The 13500-nt window shown below is 38.2% G+C and overlaps 1 protein-coding gene across 5 annotated transcripts in view; it reads right to left on the reverse strand.

Annotated features, from left to right (window-relative positions):
* astn1 (astrotactin 1) overlaps window positions 1-13500 on the reverse strand; it is a 342836-nt gene that overhangs the window by 258688 nt on the left and 70648 nt on the right. For all 5 annotated transcript variants that reach the window (XM_018695889.2, XM_018695888.2, XM_018695887.2 and 2 more), the window contains exons 3-4: window positions 3963-4213; window positions 3448-3590 (exon numbers count right to left, since the gene is read on the reverse strand). In XM_018695889.2, coding sequence (XP_018551405.1) covers window positions 3448-3590; window positions 3963-4213 — 394 coding nt within the window. The remainder of the gene's footprint in view (window positions 1-3447; window positions 3591-3962; window positions 4214-13500) is intronic.

Below are 13500 nucleotides of genomic sequence, written 5' to 3' on the forward strand. Positions count from 1 at the left end.
TTCAGATTAAATGTGCCGAAGCACAGAACCAGAGGATCTAACAATATTTAACTGCCCAAATACTAACAGTGTGGACTGTATTTTGTGACATTTATGTGGGGCCAGTTATATCACATGATACCATACAATAGTGACATGCTATTATTTTTTTCATGAAATCTTTCTTATTTTAGTCCAAATTACAGTGTCATTTTCTGAGTGACCTCCCTAGTTGTACAGTATTCGATGAGTGGCCTGCTACCTGAATTGTCTATTCCTCTAGTCCATCGCATTAACCATCTTAAATGCATAATGCACAGGATTACTCTGCCTCAATCACCTCTGGGGTGGGGCTGTTTGGATTTCATAAGAACACCATGTGAGAGCACTGTCACCATAACCAATCTCTTGATGAATAAGAGCATTGAATCTGCTAATTGAAATTCAGAGAGTATACCTGCATCAAAATTACTCCACTTCATAGAGTGATTCTCATGGGAGTGGTACTCAACTACAATGTCTGCTGATTATGAAAAATATATTCTCTAAAACAAATTCTTGGCAGGCATGGGCAGCATTTGATTATTTCAAATGTGATGAATTAACTCTGAAAGAATACATGCAGTTTTGATGCTTATATCCACTGTACTGTCTGCATTAAGAAAATGCAGTACCTGATTTGAGTGAGTGTTACACCGACAAAGCATTTCCAGCCTTCATGTTTATGAAATTCACATTGTATCACTGGGTCAACATTCATTTAGGTGATTGCTTCCCATCTATTTGAGAAAATAAAATGTGATTTGGTATTTAATGTAAAATCCAATTAGTTTTCTTCAATTCCATGCTGATTATTTCAATTACTGTAATTGTTAATGTAATTACACTGTTCCCTGCCTGGAAAATAATTAATTGTGTCTTTTCATATTGTCCCCAATGGTGGCAAATGTGACCCTTTTGACATACTACCTTGCTACTTTGTTTGTGAAAGCCTCAACCACACAGACTTATTAGAAAAGTTTTACAGGCACAGTAAGAGTATAGCAGCTCCAGATGGTTTTAATAAAATAACAACATATTGTATCTTAAAACATTATCGCATGAAAAGATTTTGTAAAAATAAAGGTTTTTTGGTCACTTGAGGGGAGCAGAACAATACTGACTTAACTTTTACATATTATCATCTTATAAAATTGTTGTGGTGAATGCAAATTGCTATTTGTCTGTATCAAGCAGACACCTGGTGGGTTTCCATCCACCTGTTTTTATGCATATTTTCAATTTGTGCATTAAAGAACCTGAGTGGAAACAGAGATGACAGATGTGGCCAAAATTGTTGGTACCCTCACATCTAACTGAAACAATGATCTTCAATCTTCCAGAAAAGTGTTGAAATTAAAAGCCTGTTGTGCATACCTGCATGCCTTTGGTTTACAAGGAATAAAAGACAGAAGCTGTGAAAAGAGCTGAATTCCTGCTTATACCTCAAAATGCTTCTAAAATGGCATGGAAAAATTACTGGTACCTGTTAGAAGAAGAATATTGACTTTTATTAGTATCACCGGTGTCTTAAGTTTTTCAATCAGCCGTTCAGTCTATTTAAATGGAGAAAAGTGCTCCATTGTGCTGTTTGGTATTACATGCACCACACTGAACACTGACAAGAGAAAGTGAAAAAAGGAGGTGTCTGAGGAGATAAGTAAGTGTGGAAGAAGAAGGAAGAAGAAGGACACCAGTTGACCTCATTCAGGAGCCAAGTACAAGAGTGTCTCTCTGAATGAAAGTAAGCTTCATGGAAGAAGACCCAGGAAGAGAATACTTTAGAAAGAGAAACATGAAAAAGCCCTACTGGAGTTTGCTACAATTCATGTTGACAAACTTCAATGCTTCCGGGAGAATGTCCTTTGGACAGATTCAGACAGAAGTCACATCAGCTCTATGTTCACAGAAGAAAACCTGAAGCTTTCAAGGAAAAAATGGATGGAGGAGGCTGAGTTATGTTATGGAGTTGCTTTGCTATGTATAGCACAAAGAGCCTTGAATCTGTGCAGGGAATGAAATCAGAAGATGATCAAAGAATTCAGCAACAAAACATAAAGGCCAATGTCAGAGAGCTCTGTCTCACTCACAGGTCATGGCTCCTCCACCACAACAATGACCCAAAGCATACATCTAAAAGCACCAAAGAATGGATGAGAAAAAAATATTAGACCATTTTTAAGTGGTCTGCTGTGAATCTTGGTCTTAATCCAGATGAACAGCTGTGGTGAAAGCTGAAGAACAGCACCTGGAAAAAAGCAGCCATTAAACCTGACAGAAACAGAGCAGTTTGAAAGAGTTGCAAAAACCACTCAGTTGCAGTGATTACCTCAAAAAAGTGTGTTAAGAAATACTAGGTAACATGTCTCCATACTTTCATCTATGCAATTTATATTTAAATGAATGTGTCATTTATATTTGAATAAACAATCCATTTACATCAAAATGGCATATTCATAATATCGTTACATGGAAAATCAGCAGCATCAAGTTTTTCGAGACTAGAGAAAAACTGATTACATTTGTCACTTTCAACTTGTTTCAGACAAAATTGTGTTTTTACAGAGCAACATTAGTGTTCATTTTGAGTTGTGTTTCCACGTTTATATTCAGTCTCCTTTTAGCTCTGTTTTGGTCCTCACCAACTCTGGAGAAAAATATCTTGTTTTTAGCTGCTAAATGTTCCCTTCACTCCCAAGATGCTAATTTTCCCAGTCTGGCTGCTGGAAACAAGATTGATGAGAGGGGTGATACTGAAAACCAAAACAATTGCCTGAAAGACACTAAAAGGCTCTGAATAGCTAAGGGGAACTACAGGTTTGAGGCTGATTTTCTCTGGGTACAACACTATGAGCAGCCCCTTCCACATGAAACACAGTCATTTGATCCATTGTTCCACTGTTTCCTTTAATATTGATTAAAGGCTTTAGAAGTTAGGTTCAAAATATTTTCTGTTCAATGTGTTACCAATACAGTAATGTGTTAATTAGGTCATCTACTCTATGAACAACACATGCACTGTCAGTATTATAGAACGAAACATGTCTGCACAAGAAATACCAGAGAGATGTAACAATTAAGACAATGAGCACCAGGTGTTATGCGGGTTAAAAATAATAAGGTTCATCTTAACCTTAAACCTCTTTTACATTACATTTATGATGAGCCAAGAATTGGGGCTACTGTGGCACAAACAGAATGATGATTATGGAAGGAATTGGTTACAACACAGACGCATCACACCCTGCTGCATATGTGACTGGGCTGTGTAGCCACTCTGCTCATAATGCTTTGGCTTATCAGCGTAGTATATATAAATCACAGTTTAAAATATTATTTAGTGGGACTTTAAGGCTGTTTTTATTTTTTTCATGTTCATCATAAACTTTTTCTTTTCTGACCTTACTGCCTGTGTATCAGTCAACTTACCAGGTGCGAGGTCCATATTATTCTTGTCATTACAGCCCTGGAGGGAGTCCAGGGTACGGGTGACTTGGCTGGCAAATTCCTCGCCACCATTCATACATTCCCGCTGCAGATGGTGACGTAGGTCAGTAATGTCATACTCATACCTAGGGATGAGGTAGATATTAATTAGCCTTGACTTATCTAAATTAGAATAAACATCACAAATGGCTGATGTGCTTGATGGAGCAGTCAAAATTTTAAGGTGCGATGGAATGAACTGATAAGGTAAGGGGATTTATAAGCTTAAGCCTCACGTCACTGCAGAGTGCCAGTTTTTAATAGTTGTAAACTACTGCTACTTTCTGGGCAATGAATTTCAAACAACTCTAACCTGTGTAAAAGTGTAGAATGACATCCACTGATAGATAATTCATCTCAATATTACAATGTTGTTACTAGCAACTTCATGTGGATATCATTGGGTTTAAACATTTCAGATTACATTTATCCGCCATCCACCCAAACCCCGCTTGTACCCATCCAGAATCGGTGTCTCGCGGATGCTGAGGGTTCCGCTGGAGTTCGGCCCTTGACCCCGGGAGTTCCTCAGACTCTCTCGGGCCTGGCCTCCCATCAGCACTGAGGGGATGTAGTGGATCTCATTAGCTGCCTCAGCGCTGGCGCTCTTCTGGGGCTGAGGGATACGGCGGCGTTTACACCAGCGCCTGCGGGTGTAGAGGATCAGGACTAGGCACAGGATGGACAGCAGAAGGGCGATCATCCCGCCCTGAGGGAAGGAGGGTGGCATTTGGAGCAGAGACAGAAAAAATGAGGGGGGGGGGCAGAGAGCGAGAGGAGAGAGTCAAAGGCAAGAACAGAGTCAGAGACTCTTGCCAAGTAGAATACGGATCAAAGCCATAGTCATGATGCCAACGGTACAATTTGAAAAACATTGCAGATGCAATTTAACACATACAGTGTTTTTAAATGAAAGTAGCTCTCATGCTTCTGTGCAACCATTTCACCTTGAAACAAAGAACAGGAAAGTTCTGAACATGACTGTTAACTGATGATGATTGCTGTATCCAGTATTTTTCAACCTGGACCTTATTTTCTCATGATTTGTCAATGATTGGGTCAAAGGGACAAAAGTCTTTGGAATCGGTAGTATAGGCCACCATGAGCAGCTACTGCCATGTAATCCAACGGGCAACTGTCTGCGTCAAAACACATCCACTAAACTACTCTTTAATGGAGAGGTCTATCTCTGTAAAAATCATATCCTTTCTCATTTATTTAACCTGTACAAAAACTGAAGTGAACAAATTATGAGTCATGGTTGTAAAGGATTATATGCTGACCCATTTCTTGGCCAAGAACCCTCTGCTTGGCGCTTGGCAATCTCACAAAGATGACAGGACTTGATGCATCAAATGACTTATGAGATAGCTCAGCCCATAGGTCCATGACCTGTCATGTTATGACTCTTGGAATAATTTAACATAGTTTTAAATATGGTGATTTCAAGGTTGTATGCTTATTTCTTTTCTTTTGACACTTTTTTTTATTAGAAAATACAAAGAAAAAATGAAATTACCTTTAATGTAATGCAATGTTATCACAAATGTACAGTAAGAAGAAATTTTGTGGCACCCATGGCACCCACTTTGAGATAGCCCCTTACTGAGGGATAATTCCAGTTTATTACAACTTATTTTGGACATAGATTATGATTAGTTTATGTACAAGTAAGTGCTGACTTTTGGGGACATAAGGTTCAGGTAAAGAAACACAAACATTCCAACAAAGAGGTTGTAAACAAGATGACAGTTTAGCCAGATTATCTAAACAATTTAGTTAGGAAATAAAACTGTACACAGTGAGTACACATGAAGTATTCATAATTATTCCTCATTGCACAAAAAATCTGTGTGCAGCAAGTAAGCTGAAGCAGGAAGTTAGGTGTCTGTATACTGTGAATGATGTTTACAGAGGACAATCTAAGTAACAATTTTGTCTTCTCCTCCAAAAATTTTTCTAACCTTTATTGGTCTTTCCTCTCTAAACTTCTGAGGAAGTTTCATTTAGATATGTGTTTGAGGCCCAGAGAGGTAAAACTCTACAATGTTTCACCAAAAAGCTAAACTCTAAACACTACAAGATGTTTTTCCTTCCCCCATCTGACCTCTTTTTAGCAACATCACCACATTTCCAGATAAGAGATATCTACTTGGTATGATGTATGAGTACGATGTTATTATTACTGATTGTAACGATAGCCTAAACCTAAACTAAAACTGAAATTATCATTTATAAAGGTGCCCCTGGTGTTATCCTCTTCAGAGTTTGATCAACATGGGTTGATTTTTCATCACAAGCCCGAAATGTGAAAAAATTCCAATGGCAAATAACTCTGTTATTGTAAATTCAGAGGATAAAAGTTGATTGTGACTTTAAATATCAGCTCATAGATGTACTCCGGGAAGCACTGATACCAGATGACTGGGTCATGACCACTTTCATTTTACTCATTTTCTTTCTGATTTTAATGACTTATGAAGCGGTTGAGGGATGCAGCAGTATCCACTCCACCACCTGCAGGCGTAGAGGACTGGGCATGGGCACAAGATGGACATATGAAGGGCATTGAGCCTGCCCCGAGGACAGGTTAGCAGGGAACAGAGACAGAATCAGACAAAAAAAGGAAAGAAAAAGAGACAGCGAGAGGGAGAGAGTCAAAGACAGAGCGGAAAAGGCAAGAGAAGAGTCAGAGAATCTGGCCAAGAAGGAGGACATGGATCAAAGTCAAGGCAAGTCAAAAGCACACAGCCTGTGGAAACACAGGAGAGACAGTGATTGTCAGCTTGAATATCAGACCATATCTCCCCCATGAATAGAAGCAATGAGAGGCAGTTCGACTCATTCTTTATCTAATTCCATTATTTGCATTTGTAAGGTTACAGAAAATGATAATTTAGAGAACGCAATGAAAGATAACATGCAGGCATGACCATAATTGTGACTTGAGCACATAATGTTGCACATACACTATGTGCACTTTACCATCCTTATGTCTAATCTGATGCTACCAAGCTGAGAACTGAAATCAAAATCAGATACTTTGTGCAATTTGAAAAAATGTCAAAAACAGTTCTGAAAATGTCAAGGTGACAGCACAAAGAGAGAAAGACAGCAGTAATTTGCCACTAGAGATGGATTTTTAAAAAAGTGATTCTATCTCAGTCAGACAATTACAAGCCCATTTAGAATTAGAACAAAAAGAACTGGATATGGTCTCCCTCCAGCCAGGTACATACAGATGTTTCTGTCTGGAATGGCTATACAATACCAACCCTGACACAAAGTGATCTATAATTTCATATACGTTTTCCTGTTTTAAAATTATTGAAGTATTCTTGAAATAAAATTGGTGACCTAATGACATTAAGCAATAGTCAAACAAACAATATAAACAGTATATTAGCAAGGGTTAAGTGAAAACTGATAAGATAATTACACGAGACTAAAAGAATGAAGAATGAAAGAAAAAAAAATAGAACTAGAATTAACCCAGGTCACTTCAGTCAAATAAGCAGGGTTACGGAAAGATAAGCATAAATGATGAAATGAAAAATGGATTTTAATCAGTAATTTACATTTAAAAATCCCTCTTCAAATATATTAGGAGTTCCAAGGCTGAATAAAAATGAGGGTTTCAGTTGCTCATATTAATTCAAATTGGCAAAAGTAAAGGTCTATTTGCATAAGTTGTTTGCTTAATCTGCATAGTCAAGGACATTAACAAATGACATGATGATATGGGCCACTTATGCAGGTAATCTCCATGCACAGTGGTCAGAGAGGAGACCACAGTAATTTGGTTTCCAGTGATTAAATTTTCAGCACTTTGAAAGTCACTGATGAACTCTCTTATTCACACTCACTTAGTCTAAAACAATGACTTAATCCAGTCATATATCAACCACCAAAAAGGACACTGACATTGTGGAGATGAAACCTGAATTTGTGGGGTACACATTTATATGGTCTTCAGTCATGTTGTAAGATGTGACAAAATGAAGCAAAGCTTGATCACGTGTTAAGATTTAATCATACACATTTAATGCTTAAGGCTGCACTAATCAATATTTTTTTTGTATTAACAATAGATCAATGACTATATATAATGTGAAAAGAGTTACCAACCAACTGGACAAACAATTTTCAACTCTGTAGTTTGCAGCTCTACAAAGCATTTTAGCGTCTTTTAGTTTACTGTTTAGGTTTAGCTTCGCTAGTCTCATCAAACTCCTTTCCTGCTGCAACAGGCAGCTATTTTCAGCAAAAAGGCTCTAATGAACCTTCTTAGTGCTAAAGTACAGACAGACTAAGTTAGCATTTAGCTATTTAATAAAGTAAAGCATTAAGCAGCTGAAGAGGCAGATGTTTCCCTCAGGAGTTGGTCCCTTATGACCCTCATTCTTGGAAAAAGGACAGTTGGAAAAAAACGGTTTAAGTTTAACATGCATTTAACATGCATTGAGATCAAAATCCCTGCTTATGATTTTTAGCTATGTACTTTTTCCACAAACTTTTTGAAGCCCCTTTGCACATATATGCATAGTGGTAAATGCTGCATGCATCCATTATAAAACCCCTCAAGTACAAGGTAACATCACATTCACTCCTCATAGTCACTCTAGGCAATGCCTCTCTTGTTTTGACATACAAAAATAGAAACCACCTGTCTTCTCTCTGACCATACCCAAGTGGTGAAACTCCAGGTACTACTGTCTCTGGTGGTGATCTAAAATTCAGTTCATCTATATGTTTTGAGTTGTAATCTGAAGAGAAATTAAAAGCATGCTACCAACAGTAGATGGGTCACAGTGCCATGAGTGAACCACAATACCACCTGTGTAGACATCTGTATTGATTAAAAGTCAGACAGACCAAAAAATCTGTCTGAAATGTATCCAGTGTGGACAGATAGGGGGAAACGGACACCAGAGAAATCTTTCAGAGCTGTGAGGGGGTTGGGAGAGTTTGATTGTGGTCATGGGGTACCACAATAGGTAGATTTGAATGCAATCTAAATATGAATAGGGGTATATTGAAACTAAAACCAGGTGTTAAGTTGCTCTTCAATGTTTCTCAAAAAACACGGATGACATCCCTGTTATTCTCACATTTACTTTAGATTAAAGAGATTTCATTTGGCTGTTGTTGTTAATGGGGTAGAATAAAGACAAGGAAACAACTTAGCATTTGAATATATAACTATTAAAGCAGAGGTTTAATGTTAAGTGCTGCCATTGTTTGATTCAACGCTGTGCAAACTAGAATTAGATGTCAAATGTCAAGGATTTCAAATGGTTCTCAATCAAATCTTCCTCAGTGACAAATGTAATTCAAACCCATCATCCTGCATTAGCGCCCTTGCATTGCAAGGCTAATACAGATGATATGGGAAAAAAACAGTTTAATGCCAGGCATTACTTGGAATCAAAGTGAGGACTAAGTGGACTGTGTCCTCTTATAGAGCCAATAAAACCAAACCACATATCAAAGCATGCCAGCGCTCCAGGCCCATAATCCACTTACTAACGGATGAGGATGATGTTATAATGGCACCAGTGCTCCTTATGACTTACTCTCCTGTCATGTAACTTCTGAATGGAGGAGAGAAGACATGGCCTTTCTCAGTCTGACAGGGCAGGCATGGTATTAGAACTGAGCTATCAATCTGTCACTTAGTCTTTGGATGTGAGGCATTAAGATGCAGGAAGACAGAAAGATCTAGACTATCTGACAGCTACAAGATAGCAACAGGAAGTTTCTTGCTTTGAATATAATAAAACTTTATCGTAGCCAAAGGGCCACTTCTTGAATTTGATATCAAGATACAACATTAATAATGGAAAATGTGAGTATTCATACACTGAATCCTCTCATGTATTGGTTATTATGCTCCTGAACTCCTGAATCCAGGATTAATGTTGTCACTGAATGTAACGCAAGAGAATTAAATAAAACTTGAGGAAGTGGGGATTTTTAGAAATAGTGTCATGATTCGTCTCTGAGCTCTCTTATTCACTCCCCTAGACCTACCATTTCTACTCTTATTATCCCTGTCTTTGCCTCTGTTTATTTTGGCCCCCATCTCCCGCCACTCTCCATCTGCCCACCAGATGTCCTGGGACTTTCTTCCTGCCACCATATCCACCTGCTTACCTGTTTTCCATTTTGAATCACCTGAGTCTCCCTGCCCACTCACAAACCTGTCCCCACTTTTCCCACCTACCAGCTCTTATGGACAATTAAAAAATAAATAAATAAAATAAAAATTACATACAAACAAACATACAAAGATAACATTTAATGGCAGGCATTGTTGCAGTTTTCCAATTTGGACTTCAGATGACCAAAGTTGGTCGTTCAAATCATTCAACTTTTATTGTCTTTTGATTCATCAACTCTCTGATCATGATAGTTCTTTTATGTCTAAATTCAATGGCTTTTTAACCTCTATCATAAGGTTGGAGAGAGTTATGGTTCAATATGGTTGGAGATTTCAATATCCAGGTATGTGTTTCTTGTAGCTTTGTTGCTGATTTTCTTTATATCTTTTAACCTGACATGTGTCTGGTCCCACACATACAGTTTTTAGGGTTATTCCCTGGAACATGTTTTTATGCTTGGTTTCATATTGATTCTGTTTGTTTTGAGGAAGTACATGTAACTTATCATGAATGTGCTCTGTTCAACCTGCCTTGGCCCAATATGTTTTATATTTATAGTGTGAATGTCAACCCCACTTGCCTGACCCTTGTGTGAGTCAGTAAGCACAGGGCCAGACAAGGTGTCAGTGTCCTGTTTCTTGTCTCTGACATAGCCCGCTACACTGCTGCTTGTTTGTGTGTGTGTGTGTGTGTGTCTGTGTGTTTTTTTTCCTTGCGTACTGGGTGGATTGCAAAACTCAACTGTCCTATGGGATAAATAAAGTTGAATCTGAATCTGAATCTTGAAATCTTTGATTCTCTGACCAGCAAATGTGTGAGTGGCTCTTGCATCTTAAATCACCTCTTAACTGAGAAGTTTTCTGCATTCTCATTTGACCCAGTGCAGTGTTGCAGTGTTTCCTCCTCTACCCTCCTTTCTGGTTATTCAACTCAGCCGTCAACTTTGGACTGTTTCTACTCTATTTCTCTGCAAGACTTCTCTGATCTGGTGGACAGTATGAAATCCTCCTCCAGCCCTGATATTTTACCCACTTCCATGCTTAAAATGTATTTGGGTCTGTTAGTCTATGCCTGGTCTCTATACATAAAAAGCTCCCTGCAATCGGGTTGTGTCCAAGTGTCTTTTAAAAATGCAGGTGTTCAGCTCTCTAACCTAAAACCATCCCTTCCCAAAACCTACAGGCCTGTATCGAAGCTGCCTTTTATCTCAAAAGTTTATGAGAAAGTTGTTGCTGTCTTGACTGCACACAACACTGTAGATAAATTCTACATAAATCTGGCTTCCGTCAGAAAGAATTCCACCGAAACAGGTCTTCTCAGAGTCTCCAGTGACATGATGATGTCTTCTGATGTGGGTGAATGCTCTGTTTTGGTGGTTCTTACTGCAGCTTTTGATTCTACAGATCACAGCATCCTGATTGAAAGGTTCAGGAAGTGGGTGGGTGTCTCTGGGAGCACTCTGGTCTGGTTCCCCCCCTATATCTTGGATAGGAGGTGTTCTGTGCTGCTCTTTCCTGTGGTGTGCCCCAAGGTTCTGTTTTGGGTTCTCCACTATTTGTTCTTTATATGCTTCATATCTTTTAGCAAAATTAAAGGTATCTCTTACCACAGTTATGCTGATGATATTCAGCTGTATGTCTCCTTTAAGCCTGATGAAATAAACTGTTGTCTGTTTTGCACAATTGTTCGACTGCCATAGAGGAGTGGATGGCTAACAACTTTTTACAGCTAAATGCAGATAAGACTAAGGTCCCTGTCATTGCCCCAAATAGCCTAGCCTCCCAAGTTGCTCAGTCCATTGGGTCTCTTTCTTTCTCACATTACACCCATCGCATCATTTTTACATTGGCTTCTCATCAAGTGAAGGATTTTTCTTAAGGTACTTGTTCAAAGGCAGCTAAAGACTCATCTATTCAAACTGGTGTTTGTCTCACCTTGTGCGGTCTAGTGTTTGTAATGTTTAATACTAAATCTTTAATAATTTTACTTTTGTGAAGCACTTTGCAACTTTGCTCTATGAAAGGTATAATACTACTTAAATTTACTTATTTACTCCTTGTCAGATCATTTGTATTTGATCCCATGTGTTTTACTATGTGCCTGCTATTTGCACAGTAACCTGCTGCCTTCCGCTTTGCCCTTTACTTACTTGGCGATGGGGACTGAGTTCTGCATCTACAAGAAAATTGTTATACTTCTGTAATACTGTAAGTATATGCTATATGTTTGCTATTGTGAAATATTACCTAACATTATGTAATACCAAATACTATACCATCACAATATGCACTCTAATGGCATCAACATGTCACTTACATGAACTTTCCAGTTTTACCTCCTCAATACCACTTATGATTAATTGTCATCTCATAACTTTCATATAACATATCATCGAATGTTGCTGCATATACTGCATGTCTACATGCTTTATTTTCTATTTAGCTGGCTTCTGCATGCGTATGTGTACATTTTCATATTCATATTCTGCATTGCAATTGGCACAAATGTTTAACTGTTCAAGCAACTATCATTCCCAAAGTTTCATCTGTACAAATCCAAAACTCATTTTTACGCTTGTTCAGGCGTGTCTAATTCATTTGGTGGCAGTGAATGAGAGGTAGCAATTCACCATGTTTCTACAAATACTCTGAAAATTAGAAATATACGGTAGAATGCAAGGAAAATAATAGCTTAGGTGTTCTGTATAAAACCTTGTGATATTCAATTACTATTAGTTGGGGAATTGTGATGATTACTGAGTCCTCGGATTCAGATAAGACAGAGTGTCTTGTCCCGAGGAACAGAATGTCATGCAAATGCGGGAGATAATCACACATTAAATAAATTCTGACTCGCTTGAGCACACATTTTGGCACCTCTATCAGTTCTGTCTTTTTTATTCAGTACATCTTTTTCAGCTGTCAGATTTTCTTCTATAGGACTATACAGCACTCAGACCTGTTAATTATGCTACCTAAAATATAATTACAGTATAAAATATGAGCGAGGTTGATGCTTTTAATCCCTGAATTTAATTTGTAGAATACTTGTAAGATCATGACCCTTTATACCATTTATGTATCAAAGTCTGGTGTTTTGTATTACTGAAAGGGTCCCTACATGTCTCATTTCACCTGATAAACATTTATGAATTAAATAAAAGTGGCAGTAGAAAGATCCTTTTTATTCTTCAGTGGTCTGAGAGTAGGCCATGAAGCATGAAGTATTACCAGGCAGATATGACCGCAGCTTAAACATGGAAAAAAGTACAAGGTAACACTGGCACTGAGACAACCAAAGCTGCATTTTGTATGTGTGTGTGTGTGTGTGTGTGTGTGTGTGTTGTTTTGTTTTTCCTGTCCTTTCTTTCAGTCAGGGTTGTCTGTATAGGAAATTAAAATGAGGCTAAAAGTCCATGGTTCATTTTCTTTCAGTATAAAGCCAGTATGATGTCTTCTACATTTGCAAAGGGACAATAAACTATCCAAGCAGCATGAAACATTTCAGTCCGTGTGCAAGTCTGATTTATTAAAAGCATGCTGTCTGCTTTATAAGACATTGGCCCTCTCGCTAAAATCCCAACACAGAGCGGAAATTATTTGATGCTGACGCCATATCAAGTCTGACTGACTTTTCCTGTGTGCTCACTGAGACACAGCTTGAGGCAAAAACAGACAGAGGAGTGGAGAGTAGCACAGAAAAATTACACTCCACATCACAGATTTTATTCACAACTTTTGTTACTTAACAGTAGAATATGTCTGTCTTTAGTTAGTTAGTCAGCAGGTAGTGAGTCACCACGTGCTGCCAAAACAGCTTCAGTGTGCCTTGG

This window comes from Lates calcarifer, linkage group LG4 (genome assembly GCF_001640805.2).
Source record: "Lates calcarifer isolate ASB-BC8 linkage group LG4, TLL_Latcal_v3, whole genome shotgun sequence".
In the NCBI taxonomy this organism is placed as follows: Eukaryota; Metazoa; Chordata; class Actinopteri; family Centropomidae; genus Lates; species Lates calcarifer.